At 41.8% G+C, this 24,834-nt stretch overlaps 3 protein-coding genes across 6 annotated transcripts; 1 reads left to right on the forward strand and 2 right to left on the reverse strand.

Annotated features, from left to right (window-relative positions):
* Window positions 1-2,060: 2,060 nt before the first annotated feature.
* On the reverse strand, window positions 2,061-4,236 carry LOC112238787. The gene is made up of 3 exons (XM_024407322.2): window positions 3,173-4,236; window positions 2,508-2,930; window positions 2,061-2,377 (listed from the first exon to the last, which is right to left on the reverse strand). The coding sequence occupies exons 1-3, from the start codon at window positions 3,643-3,645 to the stop codon at window positions 2,347-2,349; spliced, it is 927 nt and encodes a 308-aa protein (XP_024263090.2). The 5' UTR covers window positions 3,646-4,236; the 3' UTR covers window positions 2,061-2,346.
* A 2,093-nt stretch (window positions 4,237-6,329) lies between these two features.
* On the forward strand, window positions 6,330-8,897 carry LOC112238789. Its single transcript, XM_042318685.1, has 4 exons — window positions 6,330-6,472; window positions 7,272-7,768; window positions 8,041-8,463; window positions 8,611-8,897. Exons 2-4 carry the CDS (start codon window positions 7,293-7,295, stop codon window positions 8,627-8,629), a joined length of 918 nt encoding a protein of 305 aa, XP_042174619.1. The 5' UTR covers window positions 6,330-6,472; window positions 7,272-7,292; the 3' UTR covers window positions 8,630-8,897.
* A 6,096-nt stretch (window positions 8,898-14,993) lies between these two features.
* On the reverse strand, window positions 14,994-24,042 carry LOC112238785. Of its 4 annotated transcripts, XM_042318680.1 has the most exons (14): window positions 22,351-24,042; window positions 21,855-22,121; window positions 21,176-21,604; window positions 20,469-20,897; window positions 19,719-20,159; window positions 19,196-19,462; window positions 18,822-19,079; window positions 18,462-18,707; window positions 17,997-18,254; window positions 17,148-17,497; window positions 16,794-17,063; window positions 16,621-16,704; window positions 16,362-16,481; window positions 14,994-16,331 (listed from the first exon to the last, which is right to left on the reverse strand). In XM_042318680.1, exons 1-10 carry the CDS (start codon window positions 22,938-22,940, stop codon window positions 17,185-17,187), a joined length of 3,498 nt encoding a protein of 1,165 aa, XP_042174614.1. In that variant the 5' UTR covers window positions 22,941-24,042; the 3' UTR covers window positions 14,994-16,331; window positions 16,362-16,481; window positions 16,621-16,704; window positions 16,794-17,063; window positions 17,148-17,184. The 4 variants fall into 4 exon arrangements, with proteins under 4 accessions (XP_042174614.1, XP_042174613.1, XP_042174616.1 ...); XM_042318679.1 differs by having other exon boundaries at window positions 14,994-16,481; XM_042318682.1 differs by lacking the exon at window positions 20,469-20,897 and having other exon boundaries at window positions 14,994-16,481.
* Window positions 24,043-24,834: the final 792 nt, after the last annotated feature.

Raw genomic sequence — 24,834 nt, forward strand, 5'->3', positions numbered from 1 at the left:
GCAACTCAGGACACCCTGGCCTGATTCCTAGACGTGCCTGGCCCAATCTCACCTGGCCTCCTTCTACCTGCCTGTTGGTGTCCTGATTCCTAGACGTGCCTGGGTCAATCTCACCTGGCCTCCTTCTACCTGCCTGTTGGTGGCCTGATTCCTAGACGTGCCTGGGCCAATCTCACCTGGCCTCCTTCTACCTGTCTGTTGGTGGCCTGATTCCGAGATGTGCCTGGGCCAATCCCACCTGGCCCCCTTCTACCTGCTGCCTCCACTGGTTCTTTCTCCCCCTCAAGTCAAATGAAAGCCCTCATCGTTTCTCTGTCTCCTCTTCCAGAGGGCCTGAGGCTTTAGGACCACGACTGAGGCTTGACACCTGGACGTGTTGTTTTACGGTTCCATGATACATGGGGCGACTTTACTCTTAAGATGGCTGTGTTTACATCTGTAGGACAATTGCTGAAATATAAGATATTGCATTCGTAGGTAGGATACATTATTCAAAATTGTAGGCAAAAAGATTAACATTTTCTTTTAAAGAGTGTGTTTGTCTGATTTTGTAGAATTCATCACCAAATGGATTCACTGCTCTACTGTGAAGTTGTCACGTACCACCCCATACCATCGCAGGTAATGACAAGAAAAATGGTTTGCAATGTATTTCAACAGTCTTTCATACTTAGAAGTTATTTCCAGTTATCTCCAGTTATCTCCATGACCTTTCACTATCTTTGGGTTGTAGACACAGTCCTCCTCTTCCATGCCAACCTCAGGTGGAACCCAGCCAGTGTCATAGCCATGCACAGTGTGCCAGGTCTTCTGCTTGGGGTGGTTCTTCTTCTCTATGATAATAACCTTCCCCACATCCACTCTGACTTGAAGTACTCTTTTCTCCCAGTAGGGGGCACCAGGGGGGTTTTCAATGGCTTTTAGAATGTCCCAACTAACATAGGCACTAGTTCCAAGAACACTTTAGTCTGCAATTGGTGTGAAACCATTGTTCTTAATAAACTCTGCTGTGGTGCTGTGGAACATCACATATTCTGTCTGGTCTTCAGGAAGTGTGTTGCTGTCTAGAAAGTTGATGTAGTATGGGGAGTTAGCCATAAACTAGAAACCAAACTGCAACTGAATACACCTCTGCTGAGATGAACTGTATTATCAATAAGTCAATAAAATGCACTATAACACATTGTAATATTAAATAGTCCTTTAACTGAAACTGTTACACCAAATAGTGATATTTATACAATAACAATATGCTGAATCACTATTGTTACAGTAATATTACAAGTGTTATAACATTATCATGCTTACATATAAATGTACTTTGTAAACAGGGATTGTTTAATATATCTAAGATAAGTGTCCAATAACAAGACTGTTTAATAAAGACTGTTGTTTATTATACTGTGTATGCTTAGGAAACAGTGCTTCTTACTGATCTCGCTACTGTGCTTTCCACTAGTTACCACAGCCACAAATGCAGGAAAATAAAAATGTGCCTTTTGGTCTTCATTTAAGGTTAGGGTTAGTCATCAGGGTTAACAGTGAGGTTACAGCTAGGGTTAAAGTTAGGGTTAGGTTTAAAACCACACTTTAATAAGAAATAGGCGAGGTTGAAGATTTTGCGGCTAAGGTAACTAGTGACGACTCACTACCGTGCTTAGGTTTCATTTCCAGGTTTCCACTCGTCACTAGACATAGAGATGAATAGAGGGCACACTTGCCACAAATAACTATGTCTCTAGAGAGCATAGCAGTCCATCAGAATGTAGAACCATGATACCTCTATGTAAGTGAAAAGCAACCATCCCACACAGATAGAGGTGGTCTAATAAATACATAACCATAAACCTACTGTATTAAAATGTTTAAGTGGTATGTCACCAACCTGACATTGAAAGCTGCTGACATCTTTTGCAAACAGTAGTGAGCATTCAGCTGCCACCAGCGTCAAACTGGAAGACACCTTATAAACCTATGGCAGACACACAACATTGACTAAATATTGCCAATGTTTCCGCAGTAAAATGCTTCAGATGAAATGAACACACTCAAACAGTGGGTGACTTTTAGAGGTTTATTTGAGATTTATTATAGGAAGACAATTATTCGGAACAATTATGATCAATGATACACGCCTTGTTTATGTCAAGTGAATATCATTGAATCGTTTTTAAAAATGTGATAAGGTTATATTAATTGCATATACAGTAGGTGTATGGCCAATAATCAGCAAGCCTTTGGCAAAATATAGCTTCTTCCTATGCAATATTGAATGTGTAGCTATAGCAGCATGTTACATCCTCTTATCCTGATGAACATGAAGTGTAATGCTCCTTGAATACACCTTCAAGACTCAACCTCCAGTGACGGGTTTAACCTGAGGATAGAGAAACACATACAATATGTTAGAACCTGCAAGTAGCGGAGTACATATTTCAAGTGCAAGCCTTCTAGGAAAATGAAAACTTCCATCTAGAGATTTGTGAGAGAAGTTCAATATTACATACTTTTTCAAGATGGCCACTTTCAGCAATGCCATGACTTTGATTCTCTTTGGGTCGTAGACACAGTTCTCCTGTTGGTTGCTCGGCACCATGCCAACACCAGGTGGAACCCAGGCAGTGTCATACCCATATGTGTGCCAGTCGTATTGCCTGTCGTGACCCTGCACATCAATGATCTTAACCTTGCCAACATCCACCTTCACTTTCAGAACCATCCTGTCTGAGTCATCGGCACCAATGGGGTATTTAATGGCTTTTCGGATGTCTCGACTGAGGTAAACACCTGCACCAAGCATCCCATCTTTGGAAGGTTTGAATCCATTTCTCTGTATATCCACAGCAATCTGTTTTGATGTTCCATGGTACATCACATAGACGTGGCTGTCCTCAGGGGAGACTCCACTCTGAAGATGACGGTGTCGAGATCTGTAAGATAAGAGAGACAGTTTTTTGCAGAAATGTGATAAAAGTACAACCTTCTACAGTTGCAGTATTTTAAATTTGAGGCAAAATATCTCAAACGAATCTGTAAGCCCTCCACAAATAGACTATAAAACAATGCCATTGGAAAGCTCAAAACACAATTGACTGCTGTGAAGTTCAATTGCTCATGACAGGTAAAACCAAGAGAATGTTAGCAGCTTTACAACAGTTTATTTTATACTTACATGTTGTTTTCTTTTACCTTCATGACCTGCATGACTTTGATTCTCTTTGGGTCGTAGACACAGTTCCCCTGTTGGTTGCTCAGCACCATACTGACCCCTGGGGGAACCCAGGCCGTGTCATATCCATGCTCGGTATGCCAGGTCTCCTGCATGGGGTGGTTCTGTTGATCTATGATCTTAACCTTCCCTACATCCACTTTGACTTTTAGTACTCTTCTCTTATTGTTGGAAACACCAAGGGGGTATTGAATTGCTTTTCCGATGTCTCGACTGACATACACACCAGGCCCAAGTTCTTCTCTTGATGGTGTGAAACCATTCTTCTTTATCAACTCTGTAGCCTCTTTTGTGGTGCCGTGGAACATCACATATTCTTTGTGATCCTCTGGATGCTCATTGGTCTCAAGAATGTTTTCTAAGTAGTATGGTGAATTTGTTTTGTTTTTCTGCTTGGTGTACCCCTTCAAAGCCATAATAATCAAACTGCAGCTGAATACACCTCTGACAAATGAGCTGTAATCCCCAAAACTATTTTTAAGGCCTAGCCATTTCGCAAATGATTTAGGCTGGAACCGTTAAAGCAAATTGTAATGTTTAAATAACTTTTCAACGTATCCAGAATCAATGTTACAATAGTATTAGAATAGCATTATAACATTCGAAAGTGAATACTGGTAAACAAAACAGTATTTGACCTATATCAAGTGTTCAATAATAAGACAGCTAACTTCTAGTGTTTCAAATAACATTATTCTCACCCGCTATAGTAACAGACGAATGCAGGACTATACCGTATGTGAGGGTTTCCTCCCACTCAAGTTTCATTTCCTGGTTCTTGAGGAAAAGGTTAGGTTTTCTGTTTCTTTGTAAGTAAAAACCACACCCACTCACGTTAGAATCTAGTCTAATGGGTACATGATCATAAACATATGTGAAACGTCATGCCGTATTAAGACCTCTGGAGCGTTTTAAAATTGCAATGCGGACACCTTTGACAAATACATTGACGTTTTTGGTCTTTATACAGTACCAGTCAAAAGTTTGGCACGCCTACTCATTCAAGGGTTTTTCTTTATTTTGACTATTTTCTACATTGTAAAAAAGTAGCGAGGACATCAAAACTATTAAATAACACATGGAATCATGTAGTAACCAAAGAAGTGTTAAACAAATCAAAATATATGTTATATTTGAGATTCTTCAAAATTAGCCACCCTTTACCTTGTATATCAGACTACGATCAGAATCAGTAATGTGTTGTCGATCTAAACAGTGATCACACAACTGCTGTCTGCGACTAACAGGAAGACACCGTTGATACGTCTATGGAAGGCACAACATTGACCAATATTATCAATATATTTCTACACCACACACGCTGTACATTAATAAAACCTGATTGGATTTTGTGGAGGTAAAACACTCAAACAGTATAGGGAACTTCTACAGTTTATTTGAGATTTATTATAGGAAGAAAACCCTTCTTTAAACAACGTATGATCATTGATACACGTTCATTATCAAGTAAATATGATTGATTATATTTCTAAAATATATGATAAGGTTATATGATTGATTGCACATCAATTCACATATCAAATCCTCAGCCTTTTGTGAGCCTATTTTGCTCCTTCTTACCGTGGACTGTTGCTGCATCATGCTGGACAGTTGAACCATCCACTCCTGACACCGAAAATCCAGAAGAAAACCCTCTTGGTGTTCCAGACACTAAGGCAAGAGTAGCTTAAGGGACATTTCAAAGTGTTTTCAACTTCATTTTCATCATCTCCAGCACCACCCCAACATCAACATACAGTGTGTGAAAATTGCACATTTCTATGTTTTGTAGTTTAAAAAAAAAAATGTTTCCAATGACATCATCAACCAATTAGTAGAGAATTATTAGGCAACGTCTACTCATTATTTGTTCAAATCACACAAACGCACACCGATGATCTTTTTTTACCACAAAACATAGAAAAACGCAATTTTCTCATATGTTGTTGATGTTGGGGCAGTGCTGGAGATAATGAAGTTGAAACATTTTGACATCGCCCATTAGAGTCAGAGTGGATCCAGTACCACTCCAAGGGGAAGACCTGGCACATTGAGTATGACACTGCCTGGGTTTCACCTGGTGTTGGCATGGTGCCGAGCAACCAAGAGGAAGACTGTGTTTACGACCCAAAATGAATCAAGAAGGGAACCGTAGAGAACTTGTCACTCTGAATAATCCTGTTGATGTGCAAAATACAGGCAACTGCCAAAATAATAGAAACAGTTGAATAAATGAGGGGTACAAAGTATATTGAAACCAGGTGCTTCCACACAGGTGTGGTCCCTGAGTTTAATGAATCACTTAACATTCCATCATGCTTAGGGTCATGTATAGTATAAAAATGCTGGGCAGGCCATTATTTTGACTACCATGGCGATGCCCCCATCCACAGGGCACTAGTGGTGACGTAATGGTTTGATGAGCATGAAAACGATGTAAACCATTTGCCCTGACCGTCTCAGCCACCAGATCTCAACCCAATCGAACACTTATGGAAGATTCTGGAGCAACGCCTGAGAGAGCGTTTTCCACCACCGTCAACAAAACACCAAATTATGGCATTTGTCATGGAAGAATGGTGTCACATCCCTCCAGTAGAGTTCCAGACACTTGTAGAATCTATGCCAGGGTGCATTGAAGCAGTTCTGGATTGTGGCGGCCCAATGCCCTATTATGACACTTTATGTTGGTGTTTTGTTTATTTTGGCACTTACCTGTACAATACTGCACTTAAATATATAATGCACCTTAAAATAATGTACCTACTGGACAAAATGTATAATATTAGTCAATAGGTGTCTTCTATAGACTAATAGTATCTTCAATTTAGTCGCAAATGACAGCTGTGTACTCACTGTTCAGATTGACTCAACAACTGATCTTAGTCTGATGTATAAACACTACAGACATCCATTTACTGGTCAAAGGTGTCAGCATTGCAATTTCAAAATGCTCCAGACGTCTTGCAATAATAAGATGTATCAGACATGTTTATGTACCCATTAGATTAGGCTTCTTTCTCATCTGAGTTGGCGTGGTTGCTTTTCACTAGCAAAGAGATATCCTGGTCATAAATATGGATGGACTTTGCTCTCTCTCTCTCTCTCGAATTAGAATTTGAGAGAGAGGGGGAGAGGGGATAGAGCGAGGGAGAGGAACCCGAGGGGAAACGAGAACTAAACTCTGTCATATAATCCTGAATTAGTCTGACTGGTTGGTCGAATCTGATTCCACAGTAGCAGGTAAGGATGACCAAATTATAATTTGACTTTTTAGAAAGTTGCTTATTAGCTACTTCACAAATGTTAACATCGCATTGAAAAATGTAAATCACAAGCCAGAGGATATAATCCAATATATAGTATTTTCTATAAAAGTGAATGATACAATAGAGATTATCTGAATTATAATGTATTTATAAAATTACAAACAAGTGTCAAGTGCTTGTAACATACCAAGTACATTGTGCACTATTGACGTATTATTCATGTGAGCCAAAGAAATATACTAAGGCAACACAGTAGTTGGCAAAAGCATGTGACATTTCTGAATTAGTAGCCTGGATAAAGTCTATTTGTGGTCGACATGTTGCCCTTTTTAATTCCTATTTAACTGGCAAGTATCACAATGTGCAGGCGGAGTCTCCTTTTATTACACTTCAGGTTACTTCCACAGGGCCTTCAGAAAGTAGTCATACCTCTTGATTTATTCCACATTTTGTTGTTACAGACTGAATTCAAAATCAATTAAATAAATAAAAATTCCATTTGGAATGTCAAGGCAAAGGGGGTGCGAATACTTGTGTATAATAAGTTTGCTAAAATGTCTAAAAACATGTTTTCATTTTGTCATTATGGCGTATTGTGTGTGTAGATGGGTGAGAGAAAAAAACATTGAATCAATTTTGAATTCAGGCTGTAACAACCAAATGTGGAATAAGTCAAGAGGTATGACTACTTTCTGAAGGCCCTGTAGGAGATCTAAATTGTTTCTACAGGATTGCAGAAGTTTGTCTATTCATAAAAGCATATTTTTCCACAGGTTCTCACAGCTAGAATCATCATGTTGACTAGGGCTTGCCTGAGGAAAATGAAACCAAACTCTCCATACTTAGACAACTTTCTCTACACTGGTGAACATCCTGAGGATCAAAGAACATATGTGATGTTCCATGGCACCTCAGTAGAGGCTGCAGAGCTGATTAAGAAGAATGGCTTCATACTATCAAGAGCAGATATCAGCATGCTTGGTGCTGGTGTTTATGTTACACGGGACATTCAAAAAGCCTGTGAATACCCTCTTGGTGTTTCCAACTCTAAGAGAAGAGTACTAAAAGTCAGAGTGGATGTAGGGAAGGTTAAGATCATAGACCAGCAGGATCACCCCATGCAGAAGACCTGGCATACCGAGCATGGATATGACACTGCATGGGTTCCACCAGGAGTCGATATGGTAGAAAGCAACCGACAGGAGAACTGTGTCTACGACCCAAAGAGAATCAAAGTCATGGAGGTCATGAAAGTAAACAAAAAGACCATGTAAGTATGAAAGAGACTGTTGTAGTACAAACCCTCTGATTGGTTTTACCTGTGATGACGCAATAGATACATTCTAGAGCTTTCTAATGGATTTGTTTTTAGAGCCTAGTTTGGGAGGTCAGACGACCAGGAATTTAAAAAAAAAACTACATTTCCCCAATGACCTAAAAATCAAGTCTCCTTTAACAAATCATTATTTTAAATAAACTATGTGAAGAATGGAAGCTCATATAATATCATATTGAAGCAAAAACTGTCTGCTTGTCTTACAGATCTAGATACCGTCATCTTCAGAGTGGAGTCTCCCCTGAGGACAGCCACGTCTATGTGATGTACCATGGAACATCAAAACAGATTGCTGTGAAAATACAGAGAAATGGATTCAAACCTTCCAAAGATGGGATGCTTGGTGCAGGTGTCTACCTCAGTCGAGACATCCGAAAAGCCATTAAATACCCCATTGGTGCCGATGACTCAGACAAGATGGTTCTGAAAGTGAAGGTGGATGTTGGCAAGGTTAAGATCATTAACAAACAGGGTGACATGCAATACAACTGGCACACTAAGCATGGGTATGACTCTGCCTGGGTTCCACCTGGTGTTGGCATGGTGAATAGCGACCAAGAGGAGGACTGTGTTTTCGACCCAAAGAGAATCAGAGTGCTGACAATGCTGAAAGTGTCCACCATGAAAATGTGAGTGATATTGAGCCACAGTCAGTACCTTATCACAATGGAAGTACCCCTACAGTAGAAGGCTTGAAGGGCACTTAATGTGAGTTCCACTATACACACATGCAGGTTTTAATTGAGACAGTTTGTATTCTATTCTGTTTCCTGCAGGTTAAACCCGTCACTGTAGAATTGATGGCGTTCTGCATTCAGTGGGAGCATCCAGCATCACCTCATGGTCACCAGAAGAGGATGGTTAGAATCAGACGGACCCACATGATGCAGTTCATAGGAAGAAGAAGCTATATTTTGCAGGCCCACAAGATGATTTCACATGTCAATCTATATGCAATCAATCATTTAACCTCATCATATCAATTATTCATATTTACGTGATGTAAATAATTCATGTGTAACAATGATCCTTGTTCCTATAATAAATCTCAAATTAACAAGTTTCACATTGTTTGTTGTGTTTCCCCCCCTCCTAATTCCAATCAGTTATTCTATTGAAGTATCTGTGCTGCAGAAATATATAAACTAATTTAGTCAATGTTGTGTCTCCCATAGACTTCCACAGACAGGTAGCAGCTGAGTTCTCACTGTTTGCGGAAGGTGTCAGACATTTTGAAATGCTCAGATTGGGATACCATATATGTTTATAGTTCGGTATTCATTAGACTACCTGTACTATCTGAGTGGGTGTTGTTGCTTTCCCCTTACATAGAGGTGTCATGGTTCTACATTCCGAGGGACTACTATGCTCTAGGTCTTCGATCATCAACTAGATTCAGCCGCAGGTCCCATTTCTTTCATTAGTATTCATTAGACTACCTGTACTATCTGAGTGGGTGTTGTTGCTTTCCCCTTACATAGAGGTGTCATGGTTCTACATTCCGAGGGACTACTATGCTCTAGGTCTTCGATCATCAACTAGATTCAGCCGCAGGTCCCATTTCTTTCTCGAACGGATGGTCAGGGGGCCGGAACATAATTACAAATCATTTGTAGACTGCAAATTGACCGCAAGAAGCACAAACAAATATGTTAGACTAAAACATAATTACAAACCTCTATTATACATGGAAATACCTTAGAACAGATTTCCCAAATGAAAATCACTTGGAGCTGATTTGCTGGTGTTTTTACAGTCTTTTATGTCCAACCATTTAACTGGGCCACCAGTTGGAGATCCCTGCTCTGTGTGCCTTATCCATCTCTGTAGAGACAAGAGTTGTAACCAGGAAATGAAATCAGTAAAGCACTCTGTATGAAGCACTACTGTAGGTTTCCTAAGAATACAGTATAATAATCCTGCATTTGTCAAGTAATAGCAGGTAAGAAAAATATCCTGTAATTCTAGACAAATGAACAGTCTTGTTATTGACTAGTGGAAAGCACAGTAGCGAGATCAGTAAGAAGCACTGTTTCCTAAGCATACACAGTATAATAAACAACAGTCTTTATTAAACAGTCTTGTTATTGGACACTTATCTTAGATATATTAAACAATCCCTGTTTACAATGTACATTTATATATAAGCATGATAATGTTATAACACTTGTAATATTACTGTAACAATAGTGATTCAGCATATTGTTATTGTATAAATATCACTATTTGGTGTAACAGTTTCAGTTAAAGGACTATTTAATATTACAATGTGTTATTGTGCATTGTATTGACTTATAATACAGTTCATCTCAGCAGAGGTGTATTCAGTTGCAGTTTGGTTTCTAGTTTATGGCTAACTCCCCATACTACATCAACTTTCTAGACAGCAACACACTTCCTGAAGACCAGACAGAATATGTGATGTTCCACAGCACCACAGCAGAGTTTATTAAGAACAATGGTTTCACACCAAGTGCAGACTAGTGTTCTTGGAACTGGTGCCTATGTTAGTTGGGACATTCTAAAAGCCATTGAAAACCCCCCTGGTGCCCCCTACTGGGAGAAAAGAGTACTTCAAGTCAGAGTGGATGTGGGGAAGGTTATTATCATAGAGAAGAAGAACCACCCCAAGCAGAAGACCTGGCACACTGTGCATGGCTATGACACTGGCTGGGTTCCACCTGAGGTTGGCATGGAAGAGGAGGACTGTGTCTGCAACCCAAAGATAGTGAAAGGTCATGGAGATAACTGGAGATAACTGGAAATAACTTCTAAGTATGAAAGACTGTTGAAATACATTGCAAACCATTTTTCTTGTCATTACCTGCGATGGTATGGGGTGGTACGTGACAACTTCACAGTAGAGCAGTGAATCCATTTGGTGATGAATTCTACAAAATATTTTACTCCCCCTTCCTCAGTCAAACAACAAAATAATTTGCCTACAATATGAAATAATGTAACATACCTACAAATGCAATATCTCATTTCAGCAAATACTGTATGTTTTACTGATCTAAAAACAATCATGTTAAGAGTAAAGTCACCCCTGAAGGTTGCCGTGTCTACGCCATGTATCTTGAAACAACAAAACAGTCTGCGGTGACACTACAGAGATATGGCTTCACACCATCCAGAGATGGTATGCTTGGTGCTGGTGTCCAAAAAGCCATTAAATACCCCCTTAGGTGTTCCTGAATCCGACAGGGGGGTTCTGAAACTAAGGGTGGATTTTGGAAGAGTTCTGATCATAGCCAATTACCACTTGTTCTGACTCTGCCTGGCTACCAGCAGGTGTTGGGATGGTGCAGATCAACCAAGAGGAAGACTTGTGTGTCTACAATCCAAAGACAATCAAAGTGTGGGCAATGACACCGTGAATATTATTGATTATATTTCTGAAGTATTTGTTATGATTGTTACATGAATAATTGCATATTGCAAAAGGTGGCCTGAGTAGGCCTATTGTGAAATATAGCCTTAATTAGTGAATATGGTCTATTCACTCATTAACGCATGGTGATGTCACCATGGAAGGCCAGAACTCCATCCCATCAAAACAGTCTTCTCAAACAACTCTTACATTACCACTGAATGTACAAAACATTCTGAACACCTGCTGTTTCCATAACATAAACAGATTTTTAAGCCTTGAGACAACCGAGATATGGATTGTGTATGTCTGCCATTTAGAGCGTGAATGGGCAAGACAAAATATTTAAGTGCCTTTGAACAGGGTATGGTAGTAGGTGCCAGGCGCACCGGTTTGTGTTAAGAACTGCAACGCTGCTGGGTTTTTCACAATCAGCAGTTTCCCGTGTGTATTAAGAATGGTCCACCACCAAATGGGCATCCAGCCAACTTGACAACTGTGGGAAGCATTGGAGTCAACATGGGCCAGCATCCCTGTGGAAGGCTTTTCCACACCTTATAGAGTCTATGCCCTGATGAATTGAGTCTGGATGGCTGAGGGCAAAAAGCGGGGTGCAACTCAATATTAGGAAGGTCCTCTTAATGTTTGGTATACTCAGTCTATAAAACACAGGAAAACACAGAAGAATCACGTTTTTGACTGCGCTGGGCCTTTAAGATGTTCATACCAAAGACCATTTAGCCATTTCATATAGAATTTAAGGACTCCTGTAGGGGGTGCTATTATCCCATAGAAACACATTGAATAACACGTTCACACACGGCAAAACAGATGGTAAAAAAAATGTCATAACAAGGAAGTATGTTCTGAAATATGTTTCCTGTATCTGAGAGATATAAGAAAGCTCAGGATATTTTTTAATGTGTAATAAAATGTGGAAATGTGGAATGGCTCTATTCACCTCATCATTTTTACCGCAAAGTCACTGAATGACCGTCTGACTAGTCCTGTGAAGCTTGTGGGCTTGGAAAAAAATAACGGACGACACTGCAGCTGGAGCCTCAGTCAGCACACCCGCCTAGCCAAGGGCCACAGGCCCCTTCACTAGACCAGCAGCAGCCAGAACCCCGGCTGACCCAGCATTCGTCGGCCCTCCAGTCCACTCGGCAGCCTCAGCGACGCCATCTATCCTCATCCGGGGTCCTCCAGTTCCTGCACTAGTGGGACAGCACACCTCGGGCCTGCTCTCCAAATGCTGGGTTGTGGCCCTCCTCTGTTGGGGAGACACCACCAGCACCTGACTGGAAACCTGCTGCCTCCACAGTGCAGCCGTGGACTAGCCATGCCACGGAGTACTTGTTATATGGACACTTTCAACACTGTCCCCTGGCTACTGCTTGCTGCTGATGGGGTGGACCTGCCTTTGCCAAATGGACTTCATATTGACATTCCAGCAGGGAATTCTTAATTTTTGTAAATATGATACTCATACGTAGGGGTGGCTGTTACGAATTCCCTGCCGGTGAGCTCAACCTGAACTCAGTGGTAGATGTAGTATAGTAAATGTAAATCCGAGACACTCCATATAGTGTATGTTACGTTTCATATGGTATGTATTACATTGAACACAAATGTAAACGCAACATGTAAAGTGTTAGTCCCATGTTTCATGAGCTGAAATAAATGATTACGGAAATGTTCCATACGCACAAAAAGCTTATTGCTTTAAAATGTTGTGCAAAAATGTGTTTCCATCCCTGTTAGTGAGCATTTCTCCTTTGCTGACATAATCCATCCACCTGACAGGTGTGGCATATCAAGAAGATGATTTAACAGCATGATCATTACACAGGTGCACCTTGTGCTATGGACAATAAAAGGACAAATCTAAAATGTGCAGTTGTATCACACAACACAATGCAACAATGTCTCAAGTTTTGTGGAAGTCCATCATCCATCTCGTATGATATATTACAAATTACAATTTGTTGTGGCTAACGCTAGCTAGGCTAGAGTTAAGGTTAGGATTAGGAGCTAGTTTAAAGAGTTAAGGTTAGGGGTTAGGGGAAGGGTTAGCTAACATGTTAAGGAGTTGCAAAATTGCTAATTAGTTAAAGTAATCTTTGATGAGATTCGAATACGCAACCTTTAGATTGCAAAATGTGTGCATATTTTTCAAACATTCACTATGGGTTTTTACAAGGTGCAGGCCAAGCCATTCCATCAGACATTCACTATGGGTTTTTACAAGGTGCAGGCCAAGCCATTCCATCAGACATTCACTATGGGTTTTTACAAGGTGCAGGCCAAGCCATTCCATCAGACATTCACTATGGGTTTTTACAAGGTGCAGGCCAAGCCATTCCATCAGACATTCACTATGGGTTTTTACAAGGTGCAGGCCAAGCCATTCCATCAGACATTCGCTATGGGTTTTTACAAGGTGCAGGCCAAGCCATTCCATCAGACATTCACTATGGGTTTTTACAAGGTGCAGGCCAAGCCATTCCATCAGACATTCACTATGGGTTTTTACAAGGTGCAGGCCAAGCCATTCCATCAGACATTCACTATGGGTTTTTACAAGGTGCAGGCCAAGCCATTCCATCAGACATTCACTATGGGTTTTTACAAGGTGCAGGCCAAGCCATTCCATCAGACATTCAGAACGTGTCATCTGACAGCTAGATATACCTACTTACATTTTGGAAGCTAATATATTTGAACTAAATGCAACCTGAGACATAATAATTGTAATCAGAAGACAATATTAACATGTAAATATTATTGGTAACAGAATAAATATCAGAAGAATAACTGCAGATGAAATAATGCTGTAATTGAAAATCATAGATTAAATGTAGGCTACTGCCCTTTAATTTAAGAGCTAGAATAGATTTTTTTGAGTACTTTGCCTTTCATCCAAGAGGTTATAGGTTCAAAACTCAACACTTCTGCTTTAGGTGATAAACATCGATGTCAGAATCCGAAGTGTAACGAATGTTAAGAAGTTAAGAAGTCTGTGGCTCTGGCGTTGTAGGTTTGAAACCAGTGCTGGCTCTCTATCATGGTTGCCTTAAAACTGAGCACTCTGTTGCTGAGCAAGTTTTGGCTGCTGGGGTTAAAGGCTGCTGGGAGTAGCTGTGACACATAAAATGGCTGTGCCTTGTTGGCCGGAAGAAAGCGATAAGTGGGGAGTAGTTCATCCTGGGATTCCCCCCTGCGGATATGGAACAGTAACCAGCAGTGGTTATGGAGGAAAAAGTAGACACTTTTGATCCGAACCACAGGATTAACCGGAGAAGGAATCCAATGCTTCTATCACCATCAGGTTAGTGCTACCAAAACCACATTGACCAGTCCAGGCTTGAATCTGTAACACCATGCTTCAAGGGCAAGAGCCACCAGCTACTTCACACTTGGAAAAGATCCCAGCATAAATCTGTGACGGTAAAATGGGGCGGGACTAAAGGAATAAGCTAAAGACTTCAACCAACATCGGCCCTTAGCTGGAGAGTGAGTCATAGCCTGAGAATTCTGTCTGTGGGCTCAATAAAGAAAGGCGTTGTTCAAGGCTCTCTGAATCATGGTTGTAGGTTCTAACCCCAGTCAAGGCTCTCTGAAGCAACCCCATCTGCTGGTCCATAGTGCTTAGCTCTCAACTTAAATTCTCATTAAAATAAATACACATGGGATTGCTTTAATACCAGCATTAACTTGAAACAGATTATTTAGGATTCACTAGTAATGATTTCAACCTGAAGAGAACACAGTCAAAAGCCAATCATGGGCCTCAAGGTACATTTATTTAAAAAACAAAATATTCATATATTATTTCTTAGTTTGTCTGTTTTGATATGAGAAAGGCTTGTACTAGTCTCATGTAGCCATACCTCCAAAATCACATTGTTGTCATGCTGGAGAATTGGAGAATTTTGTATGAGCCAAAACAGAATGGTCTGCTGGGTTCCAGCGGCTACATTTTGATTGGATGTTATATTTCAAGAAACCTCCCCCACATGCCCTTAGAAGGGAAGCTGCGTGTAATGTTCTTCACAAGTCGATGAGGGCATTTTTGTTATGGTTTGTGTACATACAGCCTATGTTATACATCAGCGATTCCCTGGGCATCCTCACACACTGTTCCTCCTATGGCACTAGTGGCTACCTTTAGTGCTCCGCCAAAGCAAGGCAATTGATTGGTTTGACGTGTTGCGAGGCATCAATGGTTTCCACCCACTTGTAGCTACTTTCTGCCCTGAACTTCACCAGGGCTGCGTTCAGTATGTTTCTACGTTCTGAAACGGTTCAATTGAACGTAAACGGTGCTGTACTGAACGACCAGTTGAAAAATGGGGAGGGGTTGGGTTGTGGGTTGGAGAATATTGTCAGCATGGCCACTGCCCTTTACAAATATGTCACTCATTGCTTCAAGCCACACCTCGCCACACCCACCAAACGTACCTCAAAGTCTGTTCAAGAACATTTTGGGGAAACGTGTCATTCAGTACAAAACGTTGCACAACATAGCAAACGTTCAAGAGAAGTCAACACACCCCTTGCTTCCTGAATAGGGAAGCTTGGTTCTCAACAGGGCTAGCCTGAGTAACAATACCATGAGGTTGACCTGCAACAAAACACTCATGTATTACGTCTCCCACTGCAACTGTAGAACACATTCACATCAACCTGATAAATACTAGACTAGAAAAGCACAAATACATTCCATTCCTTCAGAAGGAATTTCACAAATTGTCAGATCACAAAAATCATCTACTTATGTAAAGCTCAAAAAACATTATACTACACATGTTCCTGTGTTTTTCAGAACCATGTAAGAGGTAAATAAAACTACACATTCCTATCCATTACACTCAGAACATTACAGAGTTCTGGAGTCTCAACTATTTTTACAATACCTTAGTCCCCAAATCCCTGATGACACCACTTGCAGTTCTTCTGACACCATGATGAGGTCAGCTAAAAACTAAGGGGATGTGGCTTTCATTCAATATTTAAGAATTGGTTAAAATTAGGATACGTTTAGTGTCCAGGTTAAGGTTGATGAGATGAGGCTTCGTAGCTACTACACCCATCTTCAACATCCATCTTCGCTTCCTCTACCTCTTCAACATCCATCTTCGCTTCCTCTACCTCTTCAACATCCATCTTCGCTTCCTCTGTCTGGACTTGGACCTGATGCTGCTTCACCAGATCTCAAACCTCTTGTCTGTCAGGAACGGACTTCTGTCCTTGATTGTGTTGCTGAAGAGCCTGTAGAGAAGAACACTAACATCATCATTATTAGTTTTAGAACATTACACTACAGACAACCAACATTAAATAGTTGCACCCAGAAAAAGAGACCATATGATCTCACGTGCACACACAAACTGACATCACACACACTCACCGTACGGTGCAGATTGAAGTGTTGGTGGAGACCAGTTGGAGAATTCTGTTGGTCAGATCATCAGTGATGTCATTGTGACTCAGGCTACAATACAGAAACAGGAAGAGAATGAAGGATCAGACATTTGTCATGTAGTCACATGGACACACACACACAGAGTGAAACCCACTCACTCAAGGACTTCAACTTTGTGCAGGTGTGTGAGCAGGGGCTGTAGATGGCGGTCTGTGAGTTGGCAGTGGCTGAGGTCCAGTTCTGACAGCCCCTCTGAGTGTTCCAGAACCAGGGCCAGAGATCCACAGGCCTTTTGGTTCAGCCTGGTCTCACTGAGGTCCAGCTCCCCATCCAGGGCTCTGCACAGGGACTCTGCGTGTCTCAGCACTCCCTCTTCAATCCCCTCACACACATGGTCCACCAGCTGAAGTAGCAGAGCTTTGCTGGGGCTGAGGGAACAATAACCAGAGATAACATTATGAGACAGCTCTAACTCCTACTTTTATAAACTAGTTTGTCCTTGTGTATCTAACCTCAGCTTGACAATATGCAGGATGGGAAGCAGCTCTCTCAGTGCTCCACCTCACAGTCTTTAAGGATGAGCTGCACCTGGGGCTGGTTTCGGGACTGGTTCTGGGTCGGGTTCTGAACCAGCTGTGTGCTGTGCTGGCTCTGCTTCAGAACAGAGTTTATGGCCCTACAGTGGTCAGACACAGCGCCTCCCCCTGGTCGTGAGCTGACAGGTCCACAAAGGAGGAGCAGGAGAAGTCCAACCTGTGCTGCAGAGCCCTGAGCAGCTCTGCTGCTGCTGTTATTGCTGAAGGTGGTGATAGTGCCCCCTGCAGGATCTGAGAGGCAGCGCAGGAAACTCAGCAACAGCATCCTGTCAACACTACAGCAGGAGACAGAGAGAAGAGAGAGGAGGAGAGAGAGGAGAGGAGAGGAGAGGAGAGGAGAGGAGAGGAGGAGAGGAGAGGAGAGGAGAGGAGAGGAGAGGAGAGGAGAGGAGAGGAGAGGAGAGGAGAGGAGAGGAGAGGAGAGGAGAGGAGAGGAGAGGAGAGGAGAGGAGAGGAGGAGAGGAGAGGAGAGGAGAGGAGAGGAGAGGAGAGGAGAGGAGAGGAGAGGAGAGAGAGAGGAGAGGAGAGGAGAGGAGAGAAGAGAGAGACAGGATTCATTTCACACCAGCACACAATAAAACACTGATAAAACACACTACAACTCTGTGATTCACGTCAACTCCCACGCGTTCCCCTTCAATTCCACCCCTGAGGGAAAGGTAAGTACATTACACTAAGGTTAGGGTTAGTGGTTAAAATCAGTCTGACAGTGTAAAGCGTCACAGTTCTATCCATTCTAGAATGGTCAAAGAGTGCCAACGAAACCTGAGTTGGGAGACTCTGTCCAGAAGAGGCAGGATGCTCTCTATCTCCCCCGGTGGTATGGAGGTCCACAGGAGATTGACTTTGACTTGGTGGCTGTGCTGCAGGGTGAAACACAGCGCAGTACAGTCCACTCTGTCCAGCTCTCTGCTATTCAGGTTGATCCAATGGTCTGAAGACCTCAACAAACTGGACACACAGTCACTGGCTCTACTGTCATAGATCTGTCTGATGGTGGACTTCACAAAGCTGGAACTGAGCCTGCAGAAAGATGTAGAATGGATTGTCATGGTTATGTTAAGGTTATAAAAAGGATAACTCACATAACAACAATATTAACTAAAGATCAAACACCTCTTGAATATAACCCTAATGATAATACAGAGTTTAACTCAAAATAATGTCACTGTAAAATATTTGTTTTCTTCTTTCTAAAAAGTCTTTAAATATAAAATTAAGTTCACTCACCTCTTGAATATAACCCTTCCCAGAAAGGGGAGAAGATCTGAGATGTTCTTCTCTAGAAACCTGTTCTTCCTGAGGTCCACTGTGATGTTGTGGGTTGAATGCTGCAGCAGAGAGAGAAGCACCTCCCAGTCCAGCCTACAGGTGGTCAGGTCTCCACCAACCTTCTCCAGGAACCACCGAGTCAAGTCCTTGTCCTGAGCTTCATACACAACCACAGCCAGCTGCTGCAGAGTGTCTGAGTGCAGTCTAGGAGGTTGGAACATAAAGGCAGTAAATAACACAAATATAAATAAGAACACATACATAAGTTACTATGTCTACTTATTGCTACCACTTTAAAAACAACAGCTTCAAACTGACCTGAGAGTGAGAGGGCCTTGGTGACACAGCAGTGTGATGACAGAGTGACCCTGGATGCAGAAGTCAGTCAGGTCCAGACACTGCACCGTCCAGAGTCTCAGCAGGGACGCCACACTACTCAGAGCCCTGGATAACACTCTCTCTGGTGGCTGGCTGCTCTTTAGGACCAGGGAGAGCTCTGGGACCGTCAGTGGAGAACCCCCTCTCCCTGTCCTCCTAGCCAGTCTGGCCAGTCTCACTGCCATGCCCACATTCAGCCTGGAATAAAATAAAATAAACTCAAGCCACTTTTAAACAGAGAAACCTTCTCAGATAAAATGCACAATAAGAAATCAAACTAAATAGACCTGTAAAATCTAGCTTACAAAACATACCTGAGCTTGTGTAGCTGTGACACATGTGTGAAGAGAAGCGAGGCTCCTTTCAGAGAGATCTTGCTGGGGGTGAGAGTGAGGTCCACTCTGGAGGCACAGAGGCCAAGCACTCTCACCACAGACCTGCAGGTTTTCCTGGGTAACTGTCCTCCCAGTGACAGGGTGGAGCCCAAGGCCTGGAGGAGAGAGGCCAACTGCTGGGCATCCTCTCTGGACCTCACAGGGATGGATTCACACACACACTGGAAGAACCTGTCAGAATCACAGCTGAAACAGCAGAACATGAGGGACACATGAAATCAAACGACAGTTAGAATACATGAATATTGAACTGTCTTATGGAAAAGTAATACCATGTGATGTTACAGAGAAAGTTACATAATATGCCATGACATAACGTTATACGAGTTTTATAGATCAGGTATTCTGAGTAAACATTGAGGTTTCATGTTACAAGATTTCATAAAGACACATCACTATTAGCATCACATAATCACTAACCACCACACATGTTCAGACTCACCTCAGCTGTGAGATGTAGGGCAGACACTGAAGGAAACTCCTCACTTCACTCTCTTCATCTGACCAGCCTTTCAGCTCTACTGGTTTCTTCTCTGGTTGGAGTTTCAGCACTTCTAGGAGGAGGGAGACCTTTCTCTCTGAGAGGTCTATGGACCAGACTGCAGGAGCTGACTGGTAAACTGGCTGTAATGCTGGAAGGATACTCCTGCCTGTTTGAGTCTCATAGTCCTTCACATGTGAATACAGATCCAGCAGGAAATCACATTGAAGCGACTCATTAAAATCATCCTCATCACAGAAATAGAAGGTTGTGTAAGTACACACTGATGATACCAGCTTCAGTGTCTTCTCTCCTGACTGCTCCTCCCACTCTGCTGCTTGAGACAGGAGACCCACCAGGAACTTGATCAGCTTTGAGATATCAGACTCCAATAGATAGAAACTGCAACAAGGACAGTAACAGCTGATTCAGACATGGATGGACACATGAAACCAGTCATTGCTAAAATATATATGAAGTAGTTAAACATTTACATAAATGTGCTTCTGTTTTATGAAAAAATATATAATTTTAGAGAAATTAACAATATCTATGTGTGACAATTCTTAACGCAACATGTTAATTCAGGAAATCTGAGTATAAATGTTACCAGATTCACCAACACTTGAAGTTTTATATTTACCAGGTTTCTAAAAGACAATAATCACTAGCATCACATAATCACTAACCACCACACATGTTCAGACTCACCTGAGCTGTGAGATGTAGGGCAGACACTGAAGGAAACTCCTCACTTCAATCTCTTCATCTGACCAGCCTTTCAGCTCTACTGGTTTCTTCTCTGGTTGGAGTTTCAGCACTTCTAGGAGGAGGGAGACCTTTCTCTCTGAGAGGTCTATGGACCAGACTGCAGGAGCTGACTGGTAAACTGGCTGTAATGCTGGAAGGATACTCCTGCCTGTTTGAGTCTCATAGTCCTTCACATGAGAGTACAAATCCAGCAGGAGATCCCATTTCCGACCCTGATAAACTTCAGACAGTGACAACACTTTCTCTACAGTTGTTCGTATGGTTTCTCTCTCATGGAGGACTGCTTGAAGACACAGATTCAGTAGGAATGTCTTCTCTCTCTTTCTCCACTCTTCAGGGGATTCTATCTGATCCTGTGGTGGAGCAAACCTGAACAAACAGTGTAACATTAAAGAGATGAAGAAAGTGTTGGATGGAGGATATGAATTTTGAATGGTTACATTATAGTAAATAAAGTACAACTATCTCTCTGTACTCATCATGCACTTCAATTGTTCCGTAGACTACATAGTAAGATTGCATCTTTTCAAAACAGTATGTGTATACTTAGCATATTAGGCTAATGCAGAAAGCTACAAACAAACCTCTCTAAAGGGAAATAAAGGGACAGACAACTACAATCTATGAACTGTACTGATTCAACTCACCTCAGCTGTGAGATGTAGGGCAGACACTGAAGGAAACTCCTCAACTCAATCTCTTCATCTGACCAGCCTTTCAGCTCTACTGGTTTCTTCTCTGGTTGGAGTTTCAGCACTTCTAGGAGGAGGGAGACCTTTCTCTCTGAGAGGTCTATGGACCAGACTGCAGGAGCTGACTGGTAAACTGGCTGTAATGCTGGAAGGATACTCCTGCCTGTTTGAGTCTCATAGTCCTTCACATGAGAGTACAGATCCAGCAGGATGTCATATCTTTCAGTTTGATACACAGAGAACAGTGACAGCAGTGTGTTCACAGCACCGTGGAACGTTTCTCTGTGATATAATCCTACTTGTAGACACAAATCTAGTAGGACTGATTTCTCTTCTTTCTCTAGTTTTTCAGGGGATTCTCTCTGATCTTGTAGTGGGGTAAAACTGAACCATAAAGCATAAGAAAGTCTTTGTTTAGATACTGTAAATACAGGTAGAAATTGACTGCCTCTTTTACTAAATGCTGTTGCCATGTGTCTATCTTGTTGTATTGTTGCAGTGACTTCTTTGTCTAGATATTAACCTCTTGATATTGTTCCTGTTTACATTGACAACCTATGTTTGTAATCGACTTAAATGAATGAATAGTCACAAAGACATTGAATAAATATGTACTGGCAGTGTACACACTCACTGGAGTTTGTTGATATGTGTTAAACACTTTAACATGGTCTTGCTGAGAGCCTCACTGAGAAGAGTTCTCCGATCCCAGTGTAGACAGAGGTTAACCCTCTCTAGGCTCTGCTTCATCACTTCTTCTGCTCTCTCAAACACTCGTCTTTCACCCTGGAATGGAAGGTGCAACTCATTTCCACAGAGCCCAAGTAAGCGAGTGAAGTCAATGTCTGCCTCACTGCGCAGCAAAGTTGTCCAGAGTTGACACAGCATTGAGGGGTCAGATCTATGATCAGAAAGGGGTTTATTATAATTACATTTGTCAAAAAGTTTCAAAGTAGCATGAAATAGAGGTGTTTATAACTCAGTATCTGAGTGGAGGAGAATACAACATATAAATGTATCAAGTTTAGGATAAGGTTTGCCTTATCCTCATTTTTATTTATTGACTAGTTCATTGGAAATAAATTGGTGCATTAGATAGCTAAATTACACAAATACATAACAAATATTACCTGAGATATCGGACATTCTTCAGAGAGCCCAGTATCAGCCTTAGTCCTTGGTCTGACACAGTGCAGCTGTTCAGGTCCACGTCAACCTTTCTCTCTGCAGACTGACTGATCATATAGGAGACTGCACAGCACTGGTGAGGATCAAGATGTTCTTCATCCAGGTCTAGATTGTAGTCCAGTTTGTCCAGAAGAAGCAAACAGGCCTCAGTAGACTGAGATTCATACAAGCACTGACATAAAAACAGAAGATCTCTCTCAAACTCAGGAGCACCACCTTCTGCATGATCTTGGTTTGTTTGAAGTGGAAGAAATGTGTTCACCACTTCCTTGAAGAACCAATCTGACGTCTTCTTGATCTGTTGAGCTGGAACTAGACCATTTACCAGTCTAATATTCCTCTCATTCAGAAGCCCACACAGGAAAGGAACCATGTGTTTTGTGTGTTTCCATTCTTCAGTCTGGCACTTCTGTAGAACCTCTCTGATTTTGTCTGGATTCTGTAAGAGCCAAAGGGCACCAAAGAACTCCTGCATTGTGTAATGGAGAAATGCAGAGTAAGTGTCTGATACTGTGGGCTCGACCATAATCATAAGAGCCCCTAAGAAAGAAAACTGGACACTGCTTTACTTCGCAGCTCAGTTCTGTCAAGTTCATCGGTTTTTGCTGTGTTGCATCAAAAGCCATTTCTGCTAAAGACAATATTTTTTCTCTGTTTTCTGCGAGACACTTGTCGAGATCATTCATCTGTTTGCCACTGTGTTTTAGGATGCAGTAACGGAGGATGTTGATGTACATCTTAGTTGTAGGCCATGGCTGCTTAGAAGCCTCTGGGGTGGAATAATACATGCAGGCAACCACCATCAATGCATACATCGGGACATGGCACAGACTGAACAACTCTAGGTTGTTTAACACAATGCTCAAGGAATCATGGTTTGGCGTAGGGTTAGGCTCAGCACTCAACATCTTTGTTAAGTAAGCCCGGATGGACTCATTACTGAACCCTTTCACCTCCACTCTGAACGAATGCCAGTCTGTCAGGAAGTCTCCTGATGGAACCTCTGGTCTGCATGTGATCACAATCTTTGCATCAAGGAGGAGGTCCTTGTCCACAAGTTTCTTTATCACCGAATGAGAGGAGAGGTCTGTGATTCCATCAAAAATGATGACAACGTTTTCAGAATTCTTCTTAATATCCTGTAACACTTCTTCTCTACTTTCTTCTGGCTCACTGTACATGTTAAAGAGAAGGTCCTCCAGTCTCATGGGATGTGTGCTGGGTGAAATGTCTCTCACGTCAAAGTAAAACATGTCATCCAGTTCTCTGTGATCTTTCTGTGCCCAGAGGTTCAACATTTGATGGGCGACTGCGGTCTTTCCAATTCCAGGTTTTCCAACTATGAGGATCCTTCTCTTGGGTGTTTTAAGCAGGTCAGCCGGGGACGTTTCCTTTTTGGCCACGGGGATGAAGCTCTTTAGCTTTTTAGGGCGAGCTTTCTTGCATCTTTTGCTCTTCGTTTCGATTTTAGAGAGAGATGAAGGCACGTCTGTATCTAACACAAGAGGAGTGTAAGAGAAAGTCACCTCATTTCTACACCTCTCTGGTAGGAGACTACAGCTTTGTTTCCATGCAGCCTCTGTGATCTTTCGAGCTTTACATTTCAGCTGTGACTGATATCTGTGACAGGGTTTTGAACCTAAAATAATGATACAAAGGAAAAGCGAGAGTAAATGCACTGTGCCAACAGAAACCCTGTCCACCCGATGCACACAGTAAGCTTAATCAAACGCACCTAAAAAATATATATATTTTCTGCCCAGCCAATTGTATACTATGTACTGGATACTAATTGTATAATATAATAATCACTTGCCAACAAGGTAGTCTGTCATCTCTGGATCTTCCTTGAAGGGGAAGCAGCTGATCCATGGCTGTAAGTCAGCGTTGTCTAAGGTCCTCTTCCTTGTGATGTCTAGAATCATCAGTAACTCGTAGCATGCAGCTTCTCCCTTGGCCGTGACCCAGTCCAGTATTTTTCTGGTTTGGTCAAAACGGTCAACTTCTGCCTGAATTTTACTGACTTCCTCCTCTTGAAGAACCTTGCGCTGGAACAGGTTTTCCACAATGAGGGACAGATTCTGGAGCCTTTCAACAAGTTGTCTCCTTCCATTTTGAATGTACTCTAAAGCGGATTGCCTTGTACAAGCCATGTCACCGGGTGTGATTCTGCCCCATCACTGGTATGTCCCAACATGAAGGATATCTAGAAGATAGTATATAGTCAGTCAATAGTAGAACAGTCAAATAATGAGTAGGTTTATTTACTCAAAAAAATCTTCTATTTTGAAAAAACATACACCAACTGAATGTCAATGTATCTATGTGTTAAAACAGGCTTATATTTGGGGTTCTGATTTGGTTCGACCATTGATGTATGACAGTTAAACTATGGTCATTGGGCATGCATTAATCTCTGTTAACCC

The sequence above is a fragment of the Oncorhynchus tshawytscha genome, unplaced genomic scaffold (genome assembly GCF_018296145.1).
Source record: "Oncorhynchus tshawytscha isolate Ot180627B unplaced genomic scaffold, Otsh_v2.0 Un_contig_4803_pilon_pilon, whole genome shotgun sequence".
Lineage (NCBI taxonomy): Eukaryota > Metazoa > Chordata > Actinopteri > Salmoniformes > Salmonidae > Oncorhynchus > Oncorhynchus tshawytscha.